This window comes from Trichoderma gamsii, assembly GCF_001481775.2.
Source record: "Trichoderma gamsii strain T6085 chromosome Unknown Scaffold_7.2, whole genome shotgun sequence".
NCBI classification, from domain to species: domain Eukaryota; kingdom Fungi; phylum Ascomycota; class Sordariomycetes; order Hypocreales; family Hypocreaceae; genus Trichoderma; species Trichoderma gamsii.
The window spans coordinates 465,589-491,063 of NW_020171344.1; the positions used below are offsets into that span (position 1 = coordinate 465,589).

The 25,475-nt window shown below is 50.7% G+C and overlaps 8 protein-coding genes across 8 annotated transcripts; 4 read left to right on the forward strand and 4 right to left on the reverse strand.

Annotated features, from left to right (window-relative positions):
- Nucleotides 1-505: 505 nt before the first annotated feature.
- On the forward strand, nucleotides 506-2,262 carry TGAM01_v202801 (hypothetical protein; the record flags this gene model as incomplete). The annotated part of the gene is made up of 4 exons (XM_018802258.1): nucleotides 506-1,121; nucleotides 1,184-1,908; nucleotides 1,998-2,081; nucleotides 2,161-2,262. The coding sequence occupies 4 exons, from the start codon at nucleotides 506-508 to the stop codon at nucleotides 2,260-2,262; spliced, it is 1,527 nt and encodes a 508-aa protein (XP_018664614.1).
- A 664-nt stretch (nucleotides 2,263-2,926) lies between these two features.
- On the reverse strand, nucleotides 2,927-4,253 carry TGAM01_v202802 (hypothetical protein; the record flags this gene model as incomplete). Its single annotated transcript, XM_018802259.1, has 3 exons — nucleotides 2,927-3,233; nucleotides 3,301-4,138; nucleotides 4,196-4,253. The coding sequence occupies 3 exons, from the start codon at nucleotides 4,251-4,253 to the stop codon at nucleotides 2,927-2,929; spliced, it is 1,203 nt and encodes a 400-aa protein (XP_018664615.1).
- A 4,149-nt stretch (nucleotides 4,254-8,402) lies between these two features.
- Nucleotides 8,403-9,509, reverse strand: TGAM01_v202803 (DNA-3-methyladenine glycosylase II; the record flags this gene model as incomplete). Its single annotated transcript, XM_018802260.1, has 1 exon — nucleotides 8,403-9,509. One exon carries the CDS (start codon nucleotides 9,507-9,509, stop codon nucleotides 8,403-8,405), a length of 1,107 nt encoding a protein of 368 aa, XP_018664616.1.
- A 1,380-nt stretch (nucleotides 9,510-10,889) lies between these two features.
- On the forward strand, nucleotides 10,890-12,423 carry TGAM01_v202804 (mannan polymerase II complex ANP1 subunit; the record flags this gene model as incomplete). The annotated part of the gene is made up of 6 exons (XM_018802261.1): nucleotides 10,890-11,062; nucleotides 11,131-11,759; nucleotides 11,822-11,869; nucleotides 11,932-12,012; nucleotides 12,066-12,200; nucleotides 12,275-12,423. 6 exons carry the CDS (start codon nucleotides 10,890-10,892, stop codon nucleotides 12,421-12,423), a joined length of 1,215 nt encoding a protein of 404 aa, XP_018664617.1.
- Nucleotides 12,424-13,713: 1,290 nt separating this feature from the next.
- On the forward strand, nucleotides 13,714-14,590 carry TGAM01_v202805 (vacuolar sorting protein SNF7; the record flags this gene model as incomplete). Its single annotated transcript, XM_018802262.2, has 4 exons — nucleotides 13,714-13,891; nucleotides 13,966-14,170; nucleotides 14,242-14,450; nucleotides 14,511-14,590. The coding sequence occupies 4 exons, from the start codon at nucleotides 13,714-13,716 to the stop codon at nucleotides 14,588-14,590; spliced, it is 672 nt and encodes a 223-aa protein (XP_018664618.2).
- Nucleotides 14,591-16,947: 2,357 nt separating this feature from the next.
- TGAM01_v202806 (hypothetical protein) lies at nucleotides 16,948-20,294 on the forward strand (the record flags this gene model as incomplete). The annotated part of the gene is made up of 2 exons (XM_018802263.1): nucleotides 16,948-17,089; nucleotides 17,143-20,294. The coding sequence occupies 2 exons, from the start codon at nucleotides 16,948-16,950 to the stop codon at nucleotides 20,292-20,294; spliced, it is 3,294 nt and encodes a 1,097-aa protein (XP_018664619.1).
- Nucleotides 20,295-20,881: 587 nt separating this feature from the next.
- Nucleotides 20,882-22,345, reverse strand: TGAM01_v202807 (hypothetical protein; the record flags this gene model as incomplete). The annotated part of the gene is made up of 1 exon (XM_018802264.2): nucleotides 20,882-22,345. The coding sequence occupies one exon, from the start codon at nucleotides 22,343-22,345 to the stop codon at nucleotides 20,882-20,884; it is 1,464 nt and encodes a 487-aa protein (XP_018664620.2).
- Nucleotides 22,346-22,785: 440 nt separating this feature from the next.
- TGAM01_v202808 (hypothetical protein) lies at nucleotides 22,786-25,441 on the reverse strand (the record flags this gene model as incomplete). The annotated part of the gene is made up of 4 exons (XM_024549068.1): nucleotides 22,786-22,825; nucleotides 22,947-24,019; nucleotides 24,077-24,861; nucleotides 24,928-25,441. The coding sequence occupies 4 exons, from the start codon at nucleotides 25,439-25,441 to the stop codon at nucleotides 22,786-22,788; spliced, it is 2,412 nt and encodes an 803-aa protein (XP_024406183.1).
- Nucleotides 25,442-25,475: the final 34 nt, after the last annotated feature.

The window sequence follows — 25,475 nt, forward strand, 5'->3', positions numbered from 1 at the left end:
ATTCGTAAATTGGGTATGTGGTATCGAGGACTGATGTACGGATCAAAAAAGGATGCTAAGGGACAGTTTGCCTGCAACTGTCTCAGACAATGTCCGGCCGTGGAAAAGAAAACAATGGAATAAAGGAAATACGGCGCCTGGACGTGCTCCCCAAAACCTACACCGAAGTCTATTGTGAAGTTAAAGTGACCTACGACAAAGCCTGGATGGGGGAAATTTTGGTGGGGTTCCTGGTTGGAGGGGCGAAGCTGCTGCAGCTCAAGGCTTCCAAGTTGCTTCAGTTAAGGTTGCACGAATAACGCCGATATTTTTCCGAAGCGCGCCGTAGCTTCCAGCTTATCGGCCGTATCGTCAACTCAGATCTACAAACCTCATTATACCATTGTAGCGTTCCAAGCTTCCAACTTTTCTACTACCCTTACTACCAAATTTCATTTCCATGTGTTATTCAATGTTTGAGAAAGCCTCATAATTTCCAAACGCGTTTTGTAGCTATACCAGCAACATGGCGGCTCCTCCGCCTCGAGGGCTCTCCCTCTATGACAACCTCCACGATCCCAATGACCCGCCCGCGTCGGCCACGATATCCTCCGCGCCAGTGACCTACAAACAGGGCGGAGCTGCCGCCGATGATCAGGCACCGAAGAAAGCCATCAATGCGGCCCTCCAATTCCAACCCATCCGACGACCACAGGTGAAGCAGCCGAAAGCCAAATCCGCATTCCCAAAGGCAATTCCCAAACCTACTGCAGATCCAGTGACGACTACAACTGCCACTGCCACTGCCACTGGAACTGGAGCGTCGCAGTCAGTACCGCATCAGAGCACCCTTGCTGATTGGGTAGCGACAGAGGAAGATGAGTGGATGTATGGCGTTGGAGAGAAGCGCCAGCGCGGCGGCCGCAAGAAGAAGAAGAGGAAGCAGGACGAGCAGTTCGAGACGGACTGGGACGAAATGTACGATCCGTCGAGGCCAACAAACGTCGATGAGTTTCTCAAGAGCGACGAGAAAGTAGCAGAGGTGCAGGAGTGGAAGGGTCTGCTATATCGGCACCGAAAGAGACCAGATGAAAGCGACGTATCAGACTCTGAGGACGAGGGAACGCGCGCGGCACCTCCCAGTAGGTCAACTTACATCATCGCCTTGAATAATCATTCTAACGGAATTGTTCTTTCGATACAGACCAGTTTGCTCCGCCTACTTCTTACAATTTTGCGCCTCCTCCAAAATCTCCTCCAACCGCTCCACCACAAGATGAAACTGCAGATGAGGCTTATGCCCGCCGTCTAGCCCTCTCATCAACAGAACAACCACCACCACCTCCTCCTCCTCCACAGCTTTCTGATTCATCAATACCTCTCGCTCCTCCTCCTCCTCCTCCTCCTCCTCCACCTTCAGATTCTGTCTCGATATCCAAAGCCCCCGTCCGTTATACCCAACCCACCCAATCACTCAACAACACCGAAGACGGCGAAGACGAAGGCTACTCCTTACCCCCCAGTTTCAGTCACACCAATCAAGACGACGACAATGACGATACCCCCCAAGACTCCTCCCAACCACGATCCAACCGCCCTGGCCAAGTCGGCTTCGCCCAGCGCCTTATGAGCAAATATGGCTGGACAAAGGGCGCCGCCCTCGGCGCCAACGAATCAGGCCTCCTCAACCCCTTGCGCGTGCAAGTCGAAAAGAGACGCAAAAAGGCCGATGCAGACGGCGGCGGATGGGCCGAACCGGGAGGCAAGGGCAAGATCGTCGGCGGCAAACGCAAGGACGAGGCCGGCGGCAAGTTTGGCACCATGAGTGAGGTCATTGTGCTTCAGAACATGCTGGAAAACATGCCCGACCTTGAAGCGGAAATTGCAGACGGGTTAGGTCAGGAAATTGGCGGAGAATGCGGTGAAAAGGTTAGCATTTATACCTTTCTTCCCTTCTTATCAATCAACCATTGTGGCATTCACAGAGGCTGTGCAGCTAAGCTAATACTTGCACATAGTATGGACGAGTTGAGAGACTATACATCAACGTCGAGACCCGCCAAGTCTTTATCAAATTCACAGACCAGGTGTCTGCTCTACGAGTAAGTTCTGTATTCTATCATACATAGAAAACCCAATGATGGCAGGGCAGTAAGAGCTGAGCTAACTCCATGACCACAGGCGGTAAATGAATTAGACGGCCGCGTTTTCAACGGCAACAACATCATTCCAAAATTTTATGATACTGAAGATTTTGAAAGGGGGGTTTACACAGCTAAATAAGTCGACGTAGGACTATAACAGTATCAAGCACAAAGCAATGTTTGTATCATACCAAGAGATTATACTTCATTCTCACGACAAGGAGCGGATTAGATTCGAAATAATTAGGCAAACTTGAAATCATAATAGAAAACGAGGCGAAAAGTGGTATAAAGTACCCTAAGTCTAAACATACACCAACACCGATAAAGAAAAAAGTCTAAAGAGAGGAACAAATCGTGATAGAATAATCACCAGTAACCGTACACACGTAAAATCCTTTTCAAGTCTGCAGCACGCTGGCGCTAACCAATTGTCGCCGATATACTGTCCTCGTCACGCCGTACACAGTGGCATCTGAATTTGATTCCTCCTTCGCACGAGTAGAGAAGCAGAGCCGTCCAGGTATACACGCACTGGCAAATGTTCCAACGCGACAGGAATTATATAGCATGCGCGCCATGCGTCATGTCGAGCTTGTCGAAGGATAAAGAAACGTGGCGACCAAATTTTTGAAGTACATTTCCATTATTAAGTTCTAGCGTTAGTGCCGCGGACAAGAGTTGTGCAGCCATGGCCTGGGAGAGGTTGATAAAACCACAACGTGTTGGCTAAGAGAAAACAGAAAACATCTGAGAGAACAGAGATTGACGCCAAATTCCCAACTATCATCCCCTTTGACTTTTTACCACAGCTGGGCCATGCCAGCAATGACTGACACACCCAAAAGGACGTTGTTGACACTCAGAGCGGCGACAGCGTTGTCAGTGCCGTTACCACTGCTGCTGCTGCCGCTGCCGCTGCCGGAAGTGCTGGAGTCACCGTCGCTACCTCCCTCGTTGGCGGCCTTAACGTTGCTCTTGCAGGATGTCGTGCCCTTGATGATCTTCTTGGAGTGAGCATCAGTGAAGAATCCGCAGAAAGCAGAGATATCGGTAGTAGACAAGACAGTGCAGCCACCATCGACTTCCTTGAGAGCAGGAAGCTCAACACTATACAAAAATTAGAGTTAGTAAGAAAGCGACTCATGGATTCTGTCCAGAATGGGTAGATACTCACGTTTCGAAGTTACCACGGAGGATGATACCGCCGGCAACAGTTGACAGCTTGGGGAAACCCTCAACTGCAAGCATCTTGGTGTTGTTCTGAATGGTCATATCACCAATGGAAGTCAATAGGGGGAAAGAGATGTTGGTGAGCTTGTTGTTGTTGATGAAGGTGACACTCTCCTTGATGCTGGTGACGTTCTTAGCACTAAAGGTGGTGAGCTCGGGGTTGGTGTCGAATTTGAGAGACTGAGTGATGGTCTTGAGCTTAGGAGCCAGGAAGCTCTTGACGTTGGAGAGCTGGATCTCAGCAGCAGTGGTGAGCTTGGTCATGTTGATTTCCATGTTGTTTCCGTTGCTAGTAACACTGAGGAGACTGGTAATGTTGGCAAGATCAGAGTTGTAGGCAGTCAACCTCTTGTTGTTGGTGATGGTAAGGCTGTCAACACTGTTGATGTTGAGGCCGCTCAAATCAGTAAGGACAGTGTCGGCAATGACGATGGTGGAGGCCTTGGAGACACCAGAAGTGCCAAAGGTGAAGGTGCTCAGCTGGCGGAGGCTTTGCATGCTCAGCTTGTTCAGGGTCTTGAGCGCGGCCATGTCAAGAGAGCTCAAAAGATCGAGGCCCGAAAGCTCGAAGTTGCCCTCAATGGACTGGATGGTTGAGCTGGAGATGGAGATGAGCTGAGAGGCGTTGTTGATGATAAGATCACCGGTGATCGTCTTGGGTCCCTCGATGCTCAGGCCGCCGGCCACAGATGCGTCAACGGTGATGGTGGCATCCACAACATCACAAGAGATGATGGGAGTAGGTTGGGTAACCTTGATATCCTTGGTGCAGGTAGTGGCGGCTACAGCTGAGTTAGCACTGCATAGGTAGCCATACACGAGCATGAGAAAAAGCTTACCAGAAACCACGCTGGCAGAGCCAGCAACCAACAAGGCTGACAAAAGCTTGGAATGCATTATGATCTAATGAAGGATGAAAAGTCAGCAACCATGCGTCACGACGCAGTTGGAACAAGAAAAAAAATTAAAGTGAGTTTGAGGTTCGGGTCGCGATTCGGGGCTCGATGCTGCTGCAAATAGGGGGCGTATCTGACTCTGGCGTTTAAATTATGCAACCGGTCCAAAAGGCACGACGCAAGACCAAAAGATGTTGACAGAATCTAGCTCTTGGACGTCCAGATGATGACGCAGTTCTCTAGTTATTCTCACTCGATTTTGCACCAGGCGAGTCCAGGTAGGAGCTAATGTCTGTCGATTGGGCCGAAGAAAGAGGGGGCGTCAAGTTGAAGAAACAGAACAGCGCATTCGTGACTGACGCGCAGCAACAGGCTTGAGAGGCAAATCGAGGCCGAATTGGCGTTGCAAGATTGTGTATGGAAGGAGAGCAGGTGAAAGGTTGCAGAAAAGCCAGGTGAAACGAGGATTTGGGGGGAGCAGCAACAGCGAGGCAACGTGCACGGCGCAAGCGAAACCAGGAGAGCTCACAATCACACACCTTGTAGCAAAAAGTCGATCTTGTTCCGGACGCGAAAATTGGGAAACGTTCCTCGGCAACGGGCTAGAAATGTCTTAAAAAGATGGTGGTCGAAGTTAAGGGCTACTGGATGGCCGTGTAGACTGTAGTTGGATGGAATGGAGAAGGGCAAGAAGTAGTAGTTGGAATAAAAAAGCTATAGCGCAAGATGCTTGGCCTGATAACGAGTGGCAGGAAGTGAAGCAGGACGACGAGACGACGGCAATCGCAAAACGAAGGAGCGAGAGAAGGCGAGGAAGAAGGGGAGAAAAAGGATTTGGACGTGAAGAACTTGGTCCTTGGACGAAACCAAGCGACACCCCCTGCCGCGATTGTGCACCAACCACAGGCTGCGACGCGGGCCTTGCCAGGGGGTGAAGCCGTCCAAATCTCCCCTGGGAATGGAGCTTCTAGGGGGTGTAGGTGGGGCGCGGGCAGGGACATGAGCCGCTGGAAAGGGCAGCGGTGGCCCACCGGCCTCACGTCCATAATTTGCCGCGAAATTTGCTGCCCCCGTACTGTATTGGGACGAGCGCGCAGGCCATTTCACTCAAAGGCCTCGGCTGGCGGCACATATGAGGAGTGCGATGCGCACCTCTGGCGCGTTTGATGGCCGATGGCACAGTGCGTAGCGTCTATCTATGCCTAAGGTAGGCTTGTGATATTATCACACCTGCATGTTTTGGAGTCTGTATGTGGGCGCTGCGAGCTTCAGAGCTGCTGCAGATCAATATAGGAACGTGAATTATAGGTTTTATTTGACTCTCCAATACTAAAATGGAGGCTGTACTGAAATACGTGTATACATACACACGGTCCATAGTACAGTGCAGAGACACAGCTTAAACAAGCTATGTTGTTGTTGACCCGCTGTAGCTCTCCCCCCGCAAGGGCTGACAAGCAAGAAAAAAACTTGATCCGACCTGGGCAGGTAATAATTCAGAGACAGCCCGTGCCTGGACTTGGCCGTTACGGGCAGTACCACATGGAGGCACGGCAAGCCCGCATGCATCTTTGTACCTGGATCCTTCAAGTACCGCGCAGAATAAACACGAATCTCATCAATCCATCTCATCTCGGCGCGAGGCCCTTGGCGCAGGGCCGCAATCGAACAACGCATAGGCCAACGCTCTGCTCGCATCGACATTTACAGCACACAAATATTTTTTTCTGCTTATCGCAGTTGCTTCTCCGCACTGGTGCTACTCCAATATTCGCAGTGGGAGGCATCCGATCTGCATGCGAACGCTCAGCATCACCACGACGTCGTCGGCCGATGCAGATCGTATCGCATGCGCCAGCTACCGCCACCAAATGCTAAGCACCTGCTAATGCTGCTGCAAACCCCGCCAGTAGGGCATTTCGCCAAAGGACCGACCCAGCGACCATGTGTGCGCTAGGCAGGGATGCTGGAATTGAAAGGTTCAATTGAATTTGCTAGCGCCCCTGCGTCCTTCTAGAGCCACCTGCGCACAGCCATGGCGCTCTGTGACAATGCGAGCTGGGAATACCGCAAATGATGCCTGCCCCTGGTGCCTGTTAGCCACTGACCGAAGCCTGCGCGGAATTTTCGGCCACAAGCCAGAATCGTCTCCTTTTTCTCTGTTCCTTTCGAATCACGAGTACCAGCAGGATTGGTCAGTACCGAAGAGAGGGTCAGCGCAAGGAGGCCCGGCACAGCATCAATCTCTATAGGCCGGTTCAAATGGCCAACGATACTTGCGCTACTCCTAAGAGGCGCGCCTAGTCTCGACAGCTACGAATAGGCGACCCCATAATGAATACGGAGCGCCTCCTCCGTTGGCAGACACGGCGTTGCACTCAACTCCTTTCGCCAGCGCAGGGCTGCACATCACTTGGAATGCCATGCTGTCTGGCACAGCTCATATTGAACCACCCAAGCGTTTCATCGTTTCATGGTCCATCTGCCGCTTAATGTTTCCCTCTGCTGCACCCGGCATTGCGGCAACGCCGTCCGGTTCACGATGCCGGCGATGACGACCTCGACGTCCAGCAATCCACTCAAGGCGTGCCGCGCTGACGTATCTGCATTGAGTGCTCTTGAAGACGACGTCGATTGGTGGCTGCTCGGCACAGCGGGTGTGCCACACTTTGTCTCCCGAAGCTCCAATAGTCTCCGACCCGACCGTTGCGATACGAGCTGTTGCTACTAGCAGTAGCACGACTACTCTAATTTGGACTCTGACATCAATGCTAATAATGGTGATATCCGTACGCGTAGAGTTTGACGGCCTTGATCAACATCGGCAATAGAAAGCATCTGGATGATCGAGTGGTCACAAGATGAATTGGCGATGTATCAATTATTAGCGCCTGTCTATCAACATGAAGTTGACTACATCTGCGGAGTGCGCCTCAAGTGGGACATGACTCCTCGTCATCAGCCAAATGCGCAGTAACCTACATGTACTCCATACAGTGCATCGTGATACGATGCAGAAAGCCGTCTTCGTTGATTGCAATCACCCCTCTCAACATATCACTCTAGGTAGCTGTGCCACCCAGAAAAAGCAAAAAAAAGCTTGCAATTGTTCGCTATTGTGCTTGCGATTTGGGACAATAAGAACAGCAGCTCTGCGCCCAGACACTACTACTAGTACTCGTATAAGGCACTGCTCCACCATGAAGAGCTTTTTACTCGCTTCCAGATATGGAGATAACTTGCTATAGGCTCTTCTAACCGGCATCTCCTTTACTTGAGTATTTCACGGCAGTGATACGAAAACATGAAGCAATGCAGGTGTAAGGATCACTACATCTACTTCGTACAAAGTACTGGGTATACAAAGGAGGTCGGCATTCAATCGTACTTGTATATGTAATTGCTCCGCTATCCGTACGCGGAAACCATACGAGTCATATCGACCAATGATTTCTGGTCCGTATTACAAGCAGAGCTGCCTTATCAGTCACAGTTTGAAACTAGGTACTTCTTAATTATACCTACATGCTACAGTGATGAAGGCTCGTCGCTTCCCCAATTACACTGTAACATATTACCATTGCCTTGCAGAGATTAGTGCCCTTTTCTTCACCATCTCCCTACCTTGGTAACGAGGAAAGCTTAAACAAACATCAACAATCCTATACTTAGAGTATACCGCCCGCATGGTGTGATGGGTAATACACAATCCCGTCTTTAAACTAAATTCACATGTGGCTACCCTCTTTCTATATGTAGCCGCTGCACGTGTCATCCGCGCCGAGCCGTGCAAACAAGCTTGCTTCTAGGCCTGGAACGACGTCTTACACATATCCACCTGACGTATGCAAAGATTCAAACACGAGAAATTCGCATGATTCGAAATCCCATCTTGAACCTGAAATTCGGGAACCATCCCCCGACAGGACAATCCGATGGCAATGGTTTGCGCAGATCCGCTGATTCCTTGCTCGAGATGCATGCTAATATGTGTATGCCTAACTATAAGACTACAATATATCTCCTTCGCATATTCCAAAGTAGAACCGCAGCAATTGACGCAAAAATTGACCGAGAAACTGTAGAGAGCTTCATCTTGCAGCATTCTATAATACAAGCTGCACACAAGTGCGCCATAAACATTCAACATTTACCCCATTGTGCTGACATCCACTTCCTCCACCTTCCACATGTACCACATAAACAAACTCCGATACGGTTTGAACTTGTCTGACAGTTCCACCATGTCTTGCTCCGACATATACTTCCACTTGCCTCCCTTGTTCTTGAGCTTGGCCACATCTCGACCGACAAACGCAGCCATGCCCCTCTGAATGCCGAGATCGCCCAGGGAGAAGACGTTCATCCTCTTGAGGGCGAAAAGGGCAAACATCTCGACAGTCCACTTGCCCAGCCCACGCACGGCGACGAGCTTCTCCATGAGTTCCTCGTCTGGCGCATCGTGAAGCATCTGCGCCGTAATCTCGCCGCTCGCAAACTTCTCAGCAAGACCCTGCACGTACTCTGCCTTGCGCTGCGAGAGGCCGGCGGTGCGCAGCTTCTCGATGGAGCATGCCGCAACGTCGGATGGCGCCGGGAATCTTGTTACGGCGGCCTCGTAATTGGCAGGTTGAGAATCTTCGTCTTCTGGGAAAAAGAGGGCGATGAACTTTGCTTTGATTGACCGAGCTGCGGCGCCGGATACCTGCTGCGATATGATGGAGCTCACCAGACTCTCGAACGGGTCAATCTTCTCGGCCAGTCCCTCGGGTGAGAATACATGGCAGTAGTGCTTCTCAATCAGAGGCCTCATCCGCTCGTCCACCTTGATCAAGTGATCGCACGCCTCGCGCAGTAATGTTGCCGTTGTCGTCGTAGTCGTCTTGCCACCGATAGAGGCCGCTTTTGAAGGCGACTCGGGTTCCGCGTTGCGCGAGGCAACTATCCGCGACGTCTGCGGCGACAGCAGCGTCGCATTGGAAAATCTGGGGTCTGCGAGGCGAGTGACGGCCTTGTGAGCTGCGCCCTTGTCTTCGCCATCAAGACCTACAGCGCTGGTGGTGGGCGTTAAGGGGGGAGCAACTGGTCGCTGCTTCTTGGTGGGTGTCTTGGGCTCTGTTGGCTCGGGATTGGGAACCGCCTTTCTCTTCCTCTTGTTCTCCTTTGGGGGTGGAGGAGCGGGAGCAACAGCAGCAGGCTTTGTGTTCTCAGCTGCTTCTTGGGCGCTGATGCGCGCAGAACGCCGTGTGGCTGCCATTGCTGCGTGCGAGTATGTGCTAAAACTAGGTGTTGTTATAAGTGGTCTGTATGCTATGGCCACAGATCTCGCGTAGCCAAGTAATTTCATCCGCTGCTGGGTGCTTAGATGGTGCAAAATTGGCATTGGCCAGTGGGCAGACACTGTAGGTTTGTTTCCAGCCGGTGTATGACGATTCAGACCTCAGAATTGAATCAACTTATGTCACTTGCGGTCTGTTACAAGATTTGCGGTATGGAAAGGCCGTTTGTCATCACGGTCCAGGTACCGAACATGCATAGCAACGCCACAATTGCATGTGGGAATAAACAGAGTGACATCCCTCCAGATAAAGGCAGCCAGCGGATAGCCGCTACAGCGACCAGCCAAGTCAGCACTGGAGAAAAAAGGGCAATAGCCAATGCTTCGTAAACTGGGGTAAGGACATCTAAACTAGGCAAGATAATCATGAATAAACTTGCCTAGTTCGTTCTCCATGTCCAAGATTCGGTCGCCGGCATCCGATTTGCTGCTAGAGTATGGAGTTTGCGGCGTGGGAGGTTGCCACTGCGGCTTGATCTTTTTTTCCAGGCTCCTTCTAGATCGCAGCCCCCAGGGCGCCCATGCGGCATTGAAGAAAAAACTCTTTTTTGATCGGTTCCATTGTGACCTGTCAATCCAATTCATCACATGTGTTGGTTTTCTGCTAACTTTTATATATTTGTTTAACACTCAAATCTCCGTCGGCTGTAGACATTACTATTCCATATCATTGCTGCTGCGCCTGTCGCAATTCGTATTCCGCAATTTATAGGGTAGCATTGCCTCTATCGTGCATTCTAGACCTCCTGATTTGAAGTAGCGCGTCTCAATTGGCACAAGCAAATGTTTCGAGACGGATGTCGCTAATAAAACGCAACGGCCCAGGGACTACCTAATAGGAACCACTTTTTTGCCGGCCCCAGCGAGCATATGAAAGTATCTCGAGCGTATTGCCCTGCACTGCCCTACGGTTAAACTTTTCAAGAGGACTTGACAGCAACAATCTGTCTGATAGGCACGCTAAGATACGGAGCGCCCTATCTCGACTTGCTCCCCCTTCTCGTCCTTCGCTGGCCATTTGTCCAGCAGCCTCTCATTACAACGCTGGCTCTGTCCATCTGCGATCCTTGGCCCAATCCAGGCGTCGTCGCCTCCACTCTCGTTTTCAAAGACCCTCTCTTCCTTTTGGCCCGTCTCTCCTAAGCCCGCCTATCGCCTCCAGTCCTCCTGTGCCATCTCCGAGGACGCTGGAATCGTTGCGCGACAAACACCAAGTTTCGGTTCTGGGTGCCCATTGTGATCGACATCGCAACCGATCAAACGTCCTTTGCGAACCGAGGCGCGCCTCGAGACGTCATCATGCTGTTTCCCAAGGGTGGACTGAACTGGAAGTCTGCAAAGGCGCAGATACCTCCAACCAGGGCGCTATGGAACGCCGTGACGCGAACACGATTTATACTGCTAGTTGGCGTTACCGGAATCATTCTGTTGCTATGGCGCGGCCTGTCCCATTCGGCGTCGGATATGCAGAGGTAAGTGGCTATGCGCTGGTTTGCTGGCTACCTGTATGCAGTCACTAATCATTATCGATTCCGTATAGCTTCTACTGCTGGGGTCCGGCCCAACCACCCATGGAAATGTCGCCAAACGATCACAATAGGTGGAACGGACACCTCCAAACGCCAGTCATCTTCAATCACCACGCCCCGATAGAGGTCAATTCTAGTACAATTGAACACGTTGACCTTAACCCCATCGAGTCGACCAAACAAGCCGTTAGCAAAGAAGAGAGGATACTCATCCTGACGCCGCTCAAGGACGCCGCCCCGTACTTGTCCAAATACTTTGAGCTCCTCGCAGAATTGACGTATCCTCATCGCTTGATCGATCTGGCGTTCCTCGTCTCAGACTCTACCGACGACACCCTCGCCGTTCTTGCGTCCGAACTCGACCGTATCCAGAAACGACCCGACCAGATTCCTTTCCACAGCGCAACCGTCGTCGAAAAAGATTTTGGTTTCAAGCTCAGCCAAAATGTCCAAGAGAGGCACTCATTCGAGGCCCAAGGCCCCCGACGAAAGGCTATGGGCAAGGCAAGAAATTACCTGCTTTATACCGCCCTCAAGGCTGAGCACTCCTGGGTTTACTGGCGCGATGTCGACATTGTGGACAGCCCTACTGGCATTCTCGAGGACTTTATCGCCCATGACAGGGATATTCTGGTTCCAAGTAAGGAATAATCTGTCAAGGTACTATTAAAAATGAAAGACTTGCTAATCTCCGATGCCAAGACATTTGGTTCCACCGTTACCGCGATGGCGTCGATATTGAGGGCCGATGTAAGTGGCTTTTTGAACTACAGAACATATGCAGAATGTCGTCACTTACACCATATAAATAGTCGACTACAACTCCTGGGTCGAGTCAGACCAGGGCCGCAAGCTGGCGAGTAGCCTTGATAAGGATGTTGTCCTTGCTGAAGGTATGCCGCCCTAAACTATATGTTAGCATGGATAGTGCTTACTGGGTCAACAGGCTACAAGCAATACGATACTGGTAGAACTTATATGGCGAAAATGGGCGATTGGCGCGAGAATAAGGATGTGGAGCTTGAGCTCGACGGCATTGGCGGCGTCAATATCCTTGTTAAAGCGGATGTGCATCGCTCTGGTATGCCGCTAGACTTCATTCTCTCTTTGAAACGGACATCTACTAACACGCTGTTTCTTTTTTTTCCTAATTAGGCATCAACTTCCCCTGCTATGCCTTTGAGAACCAAGCTGAGACAGAGGGATTTGCTAAAATGGCCAAGCGCGCCGGATACGAAGTCTATGGTCTTCCCAACTACGTTGTTTGGCATATTGACACCGAAGAGAAGAGCGGCAATGCTTAAGCTCAACATAAATCGCTTTCCAAAGGAATTGAATTCCGCTTCACGTGTGTCATATTTTGCGAACTGGTTCGAATAATTCCGTTGTTTTATTGGCAAAGGGGGGCAACACTATACGAAGACTCATGATATTATACTTTTCTGGCGGACCGGACTACCTTTTAGATACGACCAACCTCAACGTCGACACATCAACTATTACGACTGGTGACGAGCACGTCCTTTTGCATACCGTCGGTGGAGACTGTTTGCTGGTTCGCGTTTTTCATAATAACGATGAGATTTGTCTGGGAAAGGCTTGCGCATGTTGGGTTCAGCCTGGGAAGGCAATAAGCGAGCTAGATCTGTTTCCACTGCGATACAAGATTCTGGCTACTTGCGCTGCGCATATTGGAGCTACTGGAATGGAGGCTGTTGCTTGTGCTATGGCGGGAGTAATGGCGAGGCAGGTTGGAACAGTTCTGTGTGTTTTTGGAGTTTAGAGTAGGCATGTCATATTCACGTGGCCAAATGGGCTTTGTATTTTTTTCTTATTCTGTCTCATCAATTGATAGATGCTACCATTATGTTAAGAAGCGTATCTACCTAGATATTGTATGTTACCTGTGAGAGCCGATGGCTGCCTTCAACCTTGTAGCATGTGATGGTATCCAAAATGCTAGAATAGCGCAGATATTCAGATAGCATGATCAAAGTACCTAGCATGCGCTCTGTTACCTGCTGGATGTACCCCCGTGACGGTCATGTTTCAGCCCTCCCTGTAATAATATTCTTGTTTACCTTTCAGCTGGGCATTGCCTGGTCAGCCGACCGACGCCCGAACTTCGGCTCTCAGAGATAAGGAGAAAGTCTAACAGGCGCGCGGGAGAGCCTCGGTTAAACCCGCGAGTTAGGTCGCCGGGTGCCGTCATAGCAGCAACACGTACAACTTAGACCTTAGACGAGTGCAATCACATCAGCCGCCTGCGACTGGCTGCGCATCCCGACGACGAGACTTGACGACGCATCTCCGTGCATATAAATCCCACCAGGTACGTAACGTGCGGCGAGCGCCGCCGGTGCTTGTACGGCTGCCTAGTCGCCTCTGCGCATCCCGGGCTAACGAACGACGACGACGACTTTAGGCTGACCCCTCCACCAAAAGCCTGCTGCGTCGGCCGCGGCATCACACCGTCATTTTGCGACCGATCAACCTCCTGGGAAATCACTTTTATCGACGATTTCGAAATTCCATCATCTTTAGCACCTATTCCTCAGACTCAGTTTCTTCCCGTCTTCTCATCATCATCCATCATGTGGGGCTGGTTTGGAGGCGGCGCTGCCGCCACAAAGAAGAAGGATTCGGCCAAGAATGCCATTCTCGGCTTGCGCGCGCAGCTTGACATGCTGCAAAAACGCGAGAAGCATATCATGAACCAGATTGAAGAACAGGATCAGATCGCCAGGAAGAACGTCAATACAAACAAGACAGGTATGTGAAACCGATACTGTTGGATACCTCTCGGAAGTGGCGGCGCGGCAATATTGACGGCATGAAAACATTAGTGGCCAAGGCTGCCTTGCGACGCAAGAAGACGCAAGAGGGGACGTTGGACAAGACTATCGCGCAGATTGCGACGCTGGAGGCGCAGATTAACTCGATCGAATCGGCCAACATCAACCGCGAAACCCTGGCAGTCATGGAGAAGTCTTCAGATGCCATCAAGGCCATCCACCAAGGCCTGTCGCCGGAGAAAGTGGATGAGATCATGTATGTGACTCTTAAGCCAATCTGCGGCGCCAAATTTTTTCTTGAGTATCGATGAATTAACAAGGGCATAGGGACAAAATCCATGAACAGAATGCGCTTAGCGATGAGATTGTCAACGCGATTACACAAAACCCGATCGGCGAGCAGTTTGACGATGCCGAGCTGGAGGACGAGCTGGAACAAATGCAGCAAGAGAATCTTGAAGAGCAAATGCTGAACACGGGCCAGGTGCCCGTAGCAGATGCAGTCCACAAGATGCCCACACCATCGCACGCAGAACGTGAGTATACTCATTGGGACTTAAGCGACGTGAATGTAAAAGGTGCTAACATTCAAAAAGCTATATCGAGCAAAAAGGTCGCCGTGGAGGATGACGAGGAGGCTGAGCTTTTGAAGCTTCAGGCTGAAATGGCAATGTGAGCCGCCTGCTGTTGAATTACGAGTCATCACAGTATATGGGCATTTCGCGGACCGGCGTAATTGGTGATGTAGTGATTCTGTGAATACGGCCACTTCGCTTCATTTTACCTTGTTGAAGGAGCATATTTGCTGTGTAATTCCTACGCAGGCTGACTTACTGGCTTCTTCTTTTTTCTCTCTCCCCCCCCCTTTTAACACGAGTGGTGTTGTTTCCCTGGCGTTGGCGTCTTTGAGGGCATGGTTAATGTTTCTTCTGGTGTGTGATGGGCAACAGATTCTATCCCGGAGGACAGGCGCAGCGAAGTACTCCCGTTTTAGGCTGAGCAAGCCGCATCACGGGAATGACAGTTTGGCGCTGTCTTGTGACAAAGGGAAGAACTGGGCTCTAGGTAGCCGAGGTTTTATTGAGCTGATTTGGTAGAGAATTAGATGCCAACTAAAGATCGAATCTAAAGAGAATACTTTTCTGTTTTTATTTATTAACTTGTGTTACGCAATTTGGTCTCTATTGTTGATGACTGGGCGAAGGCAAATTTGCCATCGATATTCACTTCATGTCAACTCCCAATACTACTGTTTAGTAGGCGGTAAAGAGCGGTAAAGATAATCTCAAATTAGGAAGATTTCAGTAGGCGCCCCGATGCACCCCTTGACTGTAGAATCACATAATCGAGGCGGCTGTGTATCATCATGCGGCAACCCTTTAACAGACTGGATCAGAATAGGCAGCCGGCCCGAAGGTCGCTACGGGTTATACGAAGAAACAAAACCTGCGTAGACTGGGCCATATCTATGGCCTTGGTGGGCGGCTTTCAGCTGAAGACTGCCCTAATTTTCTCAAGGGACGCAGATCTAAAGGCTGATGATGCAGTCATCATCGTGCCTATATGCACGCTGTGCTCCATAGTGGCACCAGAAATAAACGCGGTGACGTGACGGACCCTTTGAGTATCATACATTTTGCAAGTAGTACGTAGTTACAGTATCTACATACTGATAGGCTATTAAATCACATCGACAAGGATCTTTCGTCTGGTCAAGACGCCGTGGGCCACTGACATCCCAAACATCGACATACTTCACCGTCGTAGAGCCGCCGCCAGTGAATGATTGGACCAGCGGCAACGTCCCAACGGGCCAAGCCGCTCCAAAAGCTGGAGACCATTGCACGTGACCTTTGCGGGACCTTTTCCTCCAGCCGCCCAACGAATTGAACCTTCTGTACAGCACCACTCTTTTTTCCTTCTTACGCGCTTGCTGTTTAGGCGCCCTGGAGCTTTCTCTGGAGTGCGGGAAGCTCCACTGGGAAACCGGCGCCTCCCCTGCTTTTTGGCCATCATTGGACGAGACGGGCCTGATATGCAGTCAAGCGCCCGGGGCGGGAGTATGCAGAATGAGCTGGACAGGACAAGCAGACGAGAATCTGGGGTGAAGCAAGAAGAAGATTTGTTTCTCGTTTTTGCCCTTGTTGCTGCACTGCTGACGGATGGTACCTAATAGCTGAGAGAGGAAAAAAAAACAGGGAATAAGAAAGACAGACATGGGGCTGGGCGGCTGTGATGGGCGTTTGATTTGCCCTTGCAGCTGAGCTGCGAAGCCAGGCAAACCAAACAAGCCATGGAGCGTTTCTTTTCTGCAGGAGAGGAAAAGATGTAGACGTTCCTGGCCAGCGAATTGCTTGCGGGCGCGTATCGTGTTTCCGGTAGATGGTAGTTCAATCAAATGGTTCCCTCCGTTTTCTCGTTTCGTTCTAACAGACTCATTTCCTTGACTACTTTCTTTCCATCTTCCATCTCCCTGTTTTTCCTTGTTTTCTGTTTGGTATTTTCCTTTCCGTTATTTTGTTTTATTTTTTTATTTTTCTCTTCTTACTCTCGTCTACGTAACGGTTACTCCGGCTCGTTTCATTATTTGTTTTCCTTTCGTACAACATACCGGTTTTCAGTAGGGCGAGAACTATACCCTTCGTTATTTTTCCTTCTTTTCTGCTTTTAGCGTGTTGAGTCATGTTGAGATGCTGGTCGTCTCTCTTATAATATCGGATCTTTCTTTAGGTAAGCTCTATCGACTTCATGCGGGGGAACATCATGGTATCTCGAATACATGGCTTAAAGAGGTAAAGGTGGAAGGGGCCATATGGATGGATGGATGAAAAGTCTCTTATATCTAATGCTAACTATTTGCTCTGCAGATGTTTCCTAATAGAATGTCTAGGGGGCTCCCTTCTTATATGCTACTGTTAATAATCGCACTCATTTACACCGTAACAGCGGCGCCCCTCAATTCGTCAGGAGGCCTCGATTCTTTCGTTCCTAGTTGCGCAATTCAGTGTTTCGATTCATTCCTTAATATCAGCTATGGAGACCAAACTGCGAGAACGTTGGCAGCGCTTTGTCCCCTCATTGGAGCATATGGATTCACCATCGGAGAGGCGGCCGTCCAGTGTCTGGTCGCGGAGAGAGCAGCAGGAGCGTGTTCTAATCAAGCCGCAAGCAGTAGGTTCCAGCGATACCCGGGATGATTATATGAATGAAAACTAACTAGCGAAAAAGATGCGGTGATTGATAAAGCCTACTTTATGTGTTTTGGCCAGCCTAGTGCTTTGTCGCCCACTCACACCGTCATCACAGCTACTCTTGCTATGCCGTTATATGGCACAGGACCGATTACGTTCCCAGCAGTCACCAAGACTAGCCACCAGACCTCGATCCCGACAGCAATCTCCAGAGAGACTCGGTCGTCGGTATCGCTTCCAACAACGCTGGTCAAGGATACGACTTCGTTATCTAAGCCTGGACCGCCTGTAACTGGATCTACAGCTAAACCTACGGCTACCACCACACTTAGACGAACAACCAAACCATCGACTACCGCATTTCGATCGTCGACGTCGTCTCAGGCCGAGGTTTTAACAACTGATCCAACGGGCCTGGCATTCACCAAGACTACCACAGCCACAACTGAGACCAGTACAAGTACCAATGTTCCCGATGGTATAGTTGGCGGACAGAGTGAAAAGAAGGCCTCGGCATCTCTCAGCAATGGACAAGTAGCTGGTATTGCTATCGGCTCTATTATCGGCATAGGACTTATCGGTGTTGGAATTGCACTCTTCTGCCGTCTTCGAAGAAGAAGATCTCAGTTTGGTAGGAAGATGAGAAAGGATGGACGGTTACTGAGAGATTCGTGGGGCCCAGAAAAGCCCAACGGTGGTGGAGGTACCGACTCCTGGATTGTCAATCAACTCCGAGCGCCTCTCGATCCTGGCCCTGTGCCTACTCCGACAAAATCGTGGTATAACAGAGCGAGCTGGAGGCCTAGCGCCATTGGACTGGCGATATCGCCTGCACGCACAAGAGATGTAACTCGGGCAACGACGCCAACATCGGCGAGGCCACTATCCAAACTGCTTCCTGCCAAACCGGTGATGGGCCAAGGACCACCCAGGCTGGAAGTATCGCTGCCTAGCCGAGACGGAGACTCTCATTTCAATGCCAAAGCATTCATGGGTGCGGCCGCAGCTGGTGCAGCTTCAGGAGCTGTCATGAGCGGTGCTATGGCTGCGTCCTCATCGCCTAAGCCTGCACCTCTACCCAAGGTACGGCCTATGGCGCAAGCCGCGACTCGTGAGCCAACAGCGACCAATCAATTCATCAAACCTCGAAATCTTACACCCCCTCGAATTGTGATCCCCCCTCCAAGTCTCGCATCTCCTCGAAGCAAGCCTCAATCGCCTTTACTGAAGCTGATCATCCCAAAGAAAGGGACCTTCAAACCCTTTGTGCCCATACCTGTCACCAACACGAGGCATGATAGTTCGACTACAGAATTTGAGGAGGATGGTAGGACGTCACTTTCGCCTGGTGGCCAAATCTGGAGGCCACCTTCAGCCGATCCTCTCTCAGCTGCCCCTTACTACGTTGCGGATAGGAATGGTAACTGGAAACTTGGTGACCCAAGACGAGCCCAGGAGATTGCAGAGCTCGAGGCCTCTATAAGCCCATTGACGGCTGCTCCCAAGTCTGCAGCACCCAAGTTAGTCGCTGGCCTAGGGTTGGCCTCAGGAGCAGCTGAGGCTTTGGAGCTTGTAAAAGCTGCATCTAGACGAGAGGCAACCAAAGCAGCCGCGAAAATCAAGGCTGCTGAACAAGCCAGGGAAGACGGCCTAGGCATAAGAATGGCCCCAGAGAAAACAATCAGAGCCGTTGAACCATCGCTTTCATCAGACGAAGAAATTCAAGAGCAGGAACAAGACCAACAACCATATGCTCCACGACCCCTTTTCTCGAACAACAGTAACAGCAGCAACGTCCCTCGCCGCTTGTCATCCCACCGTCGGTCTTCGACACGGTCTCTGACCCGTCCTCGAATTACTTCTACCGATAGTGGCGTGACCACTTTTTCGACTTCCACAGAAGATGATGCCGAGTTGAGATCACCACCCGGAATGGAGCAGTTGGGTAACCTCTCTCCTGTAGTTGAGTCTCCGCGGTCTCTACGACCTAGAAGGGGTCAATCGCCAACGCAATATCCCAAGATTCCAGCTAGCCTCAACGCCGCGATGCCCTCTTCGGGAAACTTGAACATTGAGATGGCTACTTCCAAGGGCGGAAATGCAGCAGCGCCATCCACTAAGCCTGCCACGGCCGATCGCCCTGCGCAGAAAAGCCCGAGTTTTGGAGCACCGCTCGCCGCTGCCACCATGTCTTCGAATGAAAATACAAAGCAACAGGGGAAGAGGCCCATGGGAAGTGATGCCATAGGAGCTCCCAACGCCATCAGAACCGGCTCGCCCATGATGAGAATGGAAGGCTCAACATCACAATCAGATGAAAGATATCAGGGGCCGCGCAGTCAAACATCTCAGCAACCCAACTTGTCTGCTCAGCCAAACGCCTCTTCTCGGCCATTTCCCCCACAGCAAAGCCAGCAATATCTTGCACCGGCTTACCAAAGGCCGACGGGTGCAAACAACTACCACATGCCCTACCGGCTCCCTCCTCACCCATCTGCCTACAGGCCCAACATCGATTCTTCTGGTTATCCGTACCAGACTCGCCTCCCAGAGTTCAACCAGGGCCCCATGACTTACAACATGTCCTACGCGCCTCAACCAAACAGATATCCGCATCACCATCCGCGTGATCACCAACCTCCCTTTACACAGCAGTCCTCTTCTGCCCGGCCTATTTCGCAGCTACCCCAACAAAGGCAACAGCCAAGCCAGCGGCCACAACAGCAGCCTCAGCAACAGCAGCCGCGAGCACAGAGATACCAACGGCCACCATCTCTAGGACGCATGCCGCCACAGCAGCAGCAGCAACAGGATTTCTACCCCCAACAACCTTCCACTTCTGCCTCCTCCCACTACCCAAGCGACATCCCCCAAGGCCCCCTCCTCACCAGCACTTCCACCTCCACCTCCACCACTTCCAGCACCGACTCCCAGTCATCCTCTCTGCTCGCCAAACGCCTCGGCACCTCCCGCGCCGCCAACATGGCCCTCCCCGTCCCCCAACCCATAACAACCTCATCCTCGCAAAACAAATGGCTTCGCCAGGGCCAACAAGGCCAGCAGCAGCCATCCACGCCGAAAATGCCTCCGCCGCCACAGCAACCCGCCGAGTTGCCCGCAACGCCCGTGTGGAAGCCGCGTTTGACGCCCACAAGACGCGGAGAGGACTTGTACTTGATTGCGCGGTAGAGAGATGAAGAAGAAGAAAGAAGAATCGGCCATATTTTCTCGAAATCTGTTACACATTACGTATATATCACACTCTTTTCGACACCATGTACACATATCAGGAAAAGTGGAAGAACGCGAATTTGAAGAATGGATAAAATTGAATGGAGAAGAGAAGAAGAGTCATAATTGGGTTTATGAAACTGGTTTTTGTTATTGTTTTTTTTTTGTTTGTTACCCTCTAATTTTTCTGTCTTCTCTTCTTTCCAGCTACTCTCACATGCAGCTTATGCTTCGTTATGACATCTGGTTAAGAGCATCAAGCATTTATGTACAGCTAATATTTCCTTTCTTTATTTCCTTTCTACAAGTCACAATTGGCTCCCAGGAGAGAGCTTCATGTACAATAGATAAATACAGCGCAGGGAGAGTCCTCGTTTTCTTTGTAGCAGCATATCAATTTGTGTGTGTATAGGTCAAAGAGGAATCGGTGTGTTAAGAATATTATTAGTGACTAGCCTAGGTAATTCAAGGATTTAAGAGCTTCCTGTCTCTCCTTCTCCCCTTACTGCTCGCGATACAACTTATTGTGACATCTCCGGCGAATTTCAGCGGCTCCTTCGATGATCATCCTGGCCTTCAGTTTCCTCCGCCACCGTTTGACTCATGACGCATTCTCGCTCCACGAAGCGCTTTAGAGATGGTCTGGATCCTGATGCCTGATTCCCCATGTTTACCATTTCAATATCCTGAGCTGACTCACTGGTTTCGTCTGATCGACGTAACCGTCTTGAGCCCCTCTTCTTTACACTTCCCAGCCCGAAAAAGTCTTCTACGTCGCTCTGGATATCGCTTAATTTGTCGTCCAACGCCTCCAGCCCTTGGTTCCACGCTGCTTGATTCAGATGGGCATTCTCATCAACCAACTTGTTCTTCTTTCGGATCTCTTGCCATCGTGACTTGCTGCCGAGCTCAAAGACATTCACCCTTCTCTTTTTGCCAATTGGATTTCCGAGCATAGCAGGCCGCCATGCTTTCTCCTCCTCAACTGCCGCTTTTTGATCATTGGGCATAGAAGCACGTCGAATGGTCGATCTTCGACGAGCCTCAATCAACCGATCCATCTCTTCCATCTTAGAACTCGGTACAATGAGCACCTCTGTAAATCGAGCCAAGATTAACAATAGCATGATGGTGAGAATGAAAAGAATGCCTGCTACTACTCCAGTAGCTACTTGTTGACCCAGGGTTCTGGTAACCAACCCACCAAGGGCGGTAGCACCCGCTGCAAAAATGAATGCTAGTGTATGAATAGCTGCAAAACCAGCAGTGACCCTTGGGAACGATGAGAAATTGGTGCGCTTCTCAGACTTTCCTGATTTGCTGCGTTGGCGTCCCGTCATTCCAGGTGAAAGATCAGAAGTATCGAAACATTCCATCACTAAACCATTGCACTCTGCAATTGCCAAGCATGATAGGAGTCCTATGCAAAATGCAAAGACGGTTGGCACTCCGACGTGCATCGGAGGTCCAGAAGATACGGCAGCGTAACATACTCCCGCCAAAGGCAGTAATATGGTAAAAATTGTGCGTCGAACGAGATGTGACGACCACGCAACCTTCTTGTCCATAGTTGCCTTGTTGGTGTTTAGCTGCGCTTGGCGGGATCGCGAAAAGAAGCTGGCTTTCTGAAACGGAATGGCCAAGATGGCTCCAAGAGCAACGCTGCCAACAAGCAGACCCACGTTTGGAGATCGAAGTTTATAAAATTTGGACGTCAACGATCCCAGTAGCACAATGGTTAATACCACCTGTGCGTAGATCCACGCAGAGTAGAGGGCGAGGATCAAGAAACCAGGCTGACGGAGCATCTCCAGAGTGAGAAGAATACCATGATAGACCTCTTGCCCCCACCATTTCGGACCGGTCTTGACTCTGTGCATCATGATCTCCCCTCGAGCCACGCGGCGGGAAATATCACCATTAGTCCTTACTTCTGCCACCGATCTTCTGAACGCAGACCGGCGGACTTCGGGACAGAGGACATTGAGGAAGAGCACAACAGCAATCATGATGATGCTGATATAGAAGCCCCATGTTGGCGGATACTTGTCAATCACGCAAGCGCCAACAAAGAAACCAACGCCAAGGGAACCAATCCAGCACCAAGTCCAAATGCCCAGCCAAACGCCCATACCACCGCCATGCCGCCTTGCGTCGTAGTGATCAACTACCTCTTGATGGGGATTTGTGCTCATGAGCGATGCGCCGAACAAATCTGTCAGTATCGAATGAAAATTCATACTAGCAAAACCAAGTGAGGCTCCCATTAATGCTCGAGACACAAGAAGTGTAGCTCTCCACATCCCTGTGTTGGTTAGTCTCTGAGCGTTGACTGCGAGTGCTTGAGGAAATAGGAGAGGCATGGCAAGGACGAGACTCGCCATGATGTATGGCTTCCGTCCATGCAGCAATGGAAGTGGCCACAGGAAAAAGGTTGGTAAGGCTAGACCTAGAAAGCAGCCCGTGTTTCCATGGACTGTGGCATGAGACTGATCGATGATGTAGTATTGGATTGAAGGAACTAATCCAGCATAAACACCTAGAATAACGCCAATCAATGCGGTACTGATACAGGCAACAGTAGCAACGAATCTCTTTCGAATTGGTGACCAATCTCTGGCTGTGGGTTGCCGTTTGGCTGACTTGGCTAAGCTGAATCCTTGGGCACCCCGTAAACTGACATGAGATCGGCGCCGAAGGCTGATTCCGTGATCGGCATGCGGTCGACGACCAGCAGCCTCGCGCCCTGAAGGATCGTCCTCTCCGGACTCGTGCGAAGCATGGCGTGCATGCGAACCTCTTGGTTTCGACTTGACTTGACGGGATTGGCTTTTTACGGTAGCACCCTTCGCCCCTTTTGCCAAATCATCGTACTGCCTTTTACGATTGAGTTTTTGTGTCCTGTCTGAAGCCTTGCGAGGACCTTGTGAAGCAAAGCCAATTCCTTTGCTGCTGGATCTTCTTCCTGGTACAGCCAATGATGCTTCGGCTACGGCCTGAGGCGGTGCCGCTTCCTGAATCGGAAAATTCGTAGCAGTTGCATTTTCACCTGTATTGGAGTAGTTTTGCAGGATTTCATTTAACCGCGGACGTTCGGGAGCGCCTGTGTAGGAGGCTGCATGTTGGTATAATGGTCTCTTCAACTGGCTGTCGTCGTGGATATCCACATCCTCAAGCCTACCGGGGCTCTCATGAGTACAGTCTGATGTGCCATTATCTTGAGAAGCTCCATCTTGGCCACCGGGGACACTATGACAGCGAGAATGGAGAGTGATGGATGCCCGGTGGGGTTTAGGGCAAGAAGGACTGTCAGCACTCTGCACCACTTCTGAAGCCAATGCGATAGCTTCATTCATTAGCTTTTCGAGGTCATTGACCGCGCGTTGAAATATCAATGGATCGATCCTCGGTTCAGATCTTCTAGAATGCGAGGAAAGACCCGTCATACGGCGGGAGTGGTGATTGCTGGGTAACGCTGTATCAGACTGCCTTCGTTGCTCTGCTGACGAGGATCTTTTGGATTGAATTTTTGGTGGCAGCTCTGTGAACTTGGAAGTATAAGTTTCGGGATACTTGAGGATTTCACGTAGCCATTGAGCAGTGCGCTTGTAATCCAGCGTTGAGCCAAGAGAGTGCGTTCGCGCGGACGCGCCATCGGACATTTGTCTCTGTAAATTTCCCTCCTATGAGTGAAGAGACTGACCCAATCCCATCTGAAGATGGGGCTTGTCTTGAGTGACTGTGGCATAGGGGTCTTGTTGAACAGGCTCAATCTTGGATGCTGAGGAATGGCTTTCGCGCCCACTTGACGAAGGCTGAACTGTAAAAAAGGGACGGATCTTCGAAACAGGAATTGGAGAGTAAATCACATGCTCAGAAGGGGTATATCTTCTGTCTTCATATGGAAATTGAGCTCCAATATCTTGGATTTCGGTCTCATTCTCTATTTGTGGGCTTTGATGACTATGTGAAAGTGCCATTTCAAATTCTCCCATGGTCCTTTTTGGCAAAATTCCGTCTTGGCTTTCATGGCCGGGAGACTGATCAATATTTCCGACTGCAAGATGCTCTGAGCCAATGTTTGTTGAAGGAAACTGATGAGGATGCAAGGTTTCGTTGCCATCTGTTCCAGCCCACGGCTTGACCTTTAACTCACGGCTGTGGTATTGATGGCCATCTTCTGGGTGTAGCTCGGGCAAGAAAGCTCGGATTTTGGAAGATGGAAACACAAGCCCTTGAGTCTCTTTTGTGTAGTTTTCAACATCATCTCTGTTTGGTCTTACTGTAAGCTCAGGGCCATCGATACCTGAGTCAAACGTCTGGACCTTGTTGGCAGAGCGGCGATAGTTAAGTCCTCCAAGAGTTACTGGATGATGTGAAGGATAGTAGGAGAAAGCTGGGCGAACTTTGACTGCAATGCTGTGACCTTTGTGACGGTGGATAGGTACTGTCACTTCGGTGACGGAAACATCACCACTGGACAGCACCCGATGCATCTCACCGCTTATCATGGAAATATCGGATACTGGAGATGATGGCTGTGTCGAAGAAACCTAGCTTCGATATCCTGTTGAGTGGACTCCATAATCACAGAAATCGGCACCCTCCAGCAGCCCAGGATGGTGTGTGTCGGCATGTGTGTCGTAGTCGTGCAGGGAAGCAGCATTAACACGCTCTCGGTCGTTGGGCCGTATTGGGGACGAAGGAACTAGTATCTTGTCTTGTCGAACGGCAGCGGAGCTTAGCCGGGGAAGCGCGGATGCAGGTCTGCTCGGGACGACGCCTCGATTTTCGAGCTCTGGCGTGGACGATAGGCAGGGCGTCTTGATAGGGGGAGATCGACTGACCACCGGTGGCGCGGGCAAGTCTCTGTCGACAAGGGTCGGGCCGCTGCTTGAAGTCTTCAGCAGGTGGTGTCTAAATGCAGCACTCCTGGCAGCGGGTATTTCGGGTATATCAGCTGTCTCGTGGCTTTCTTCGGGCCTCAGCATGGTAAGGGAAGCGCGGGCGCTGGGGGCGGGCGTGTGATCGAAGTCGCCAGCCTCCATGTCGACTTGATATTGGGGCTGCTGGACCTGGGCGTAGTGGGAATATGTCAAGAGCATTGCCACCTCGTCGACTCCCACCCTTGTTTGTGAG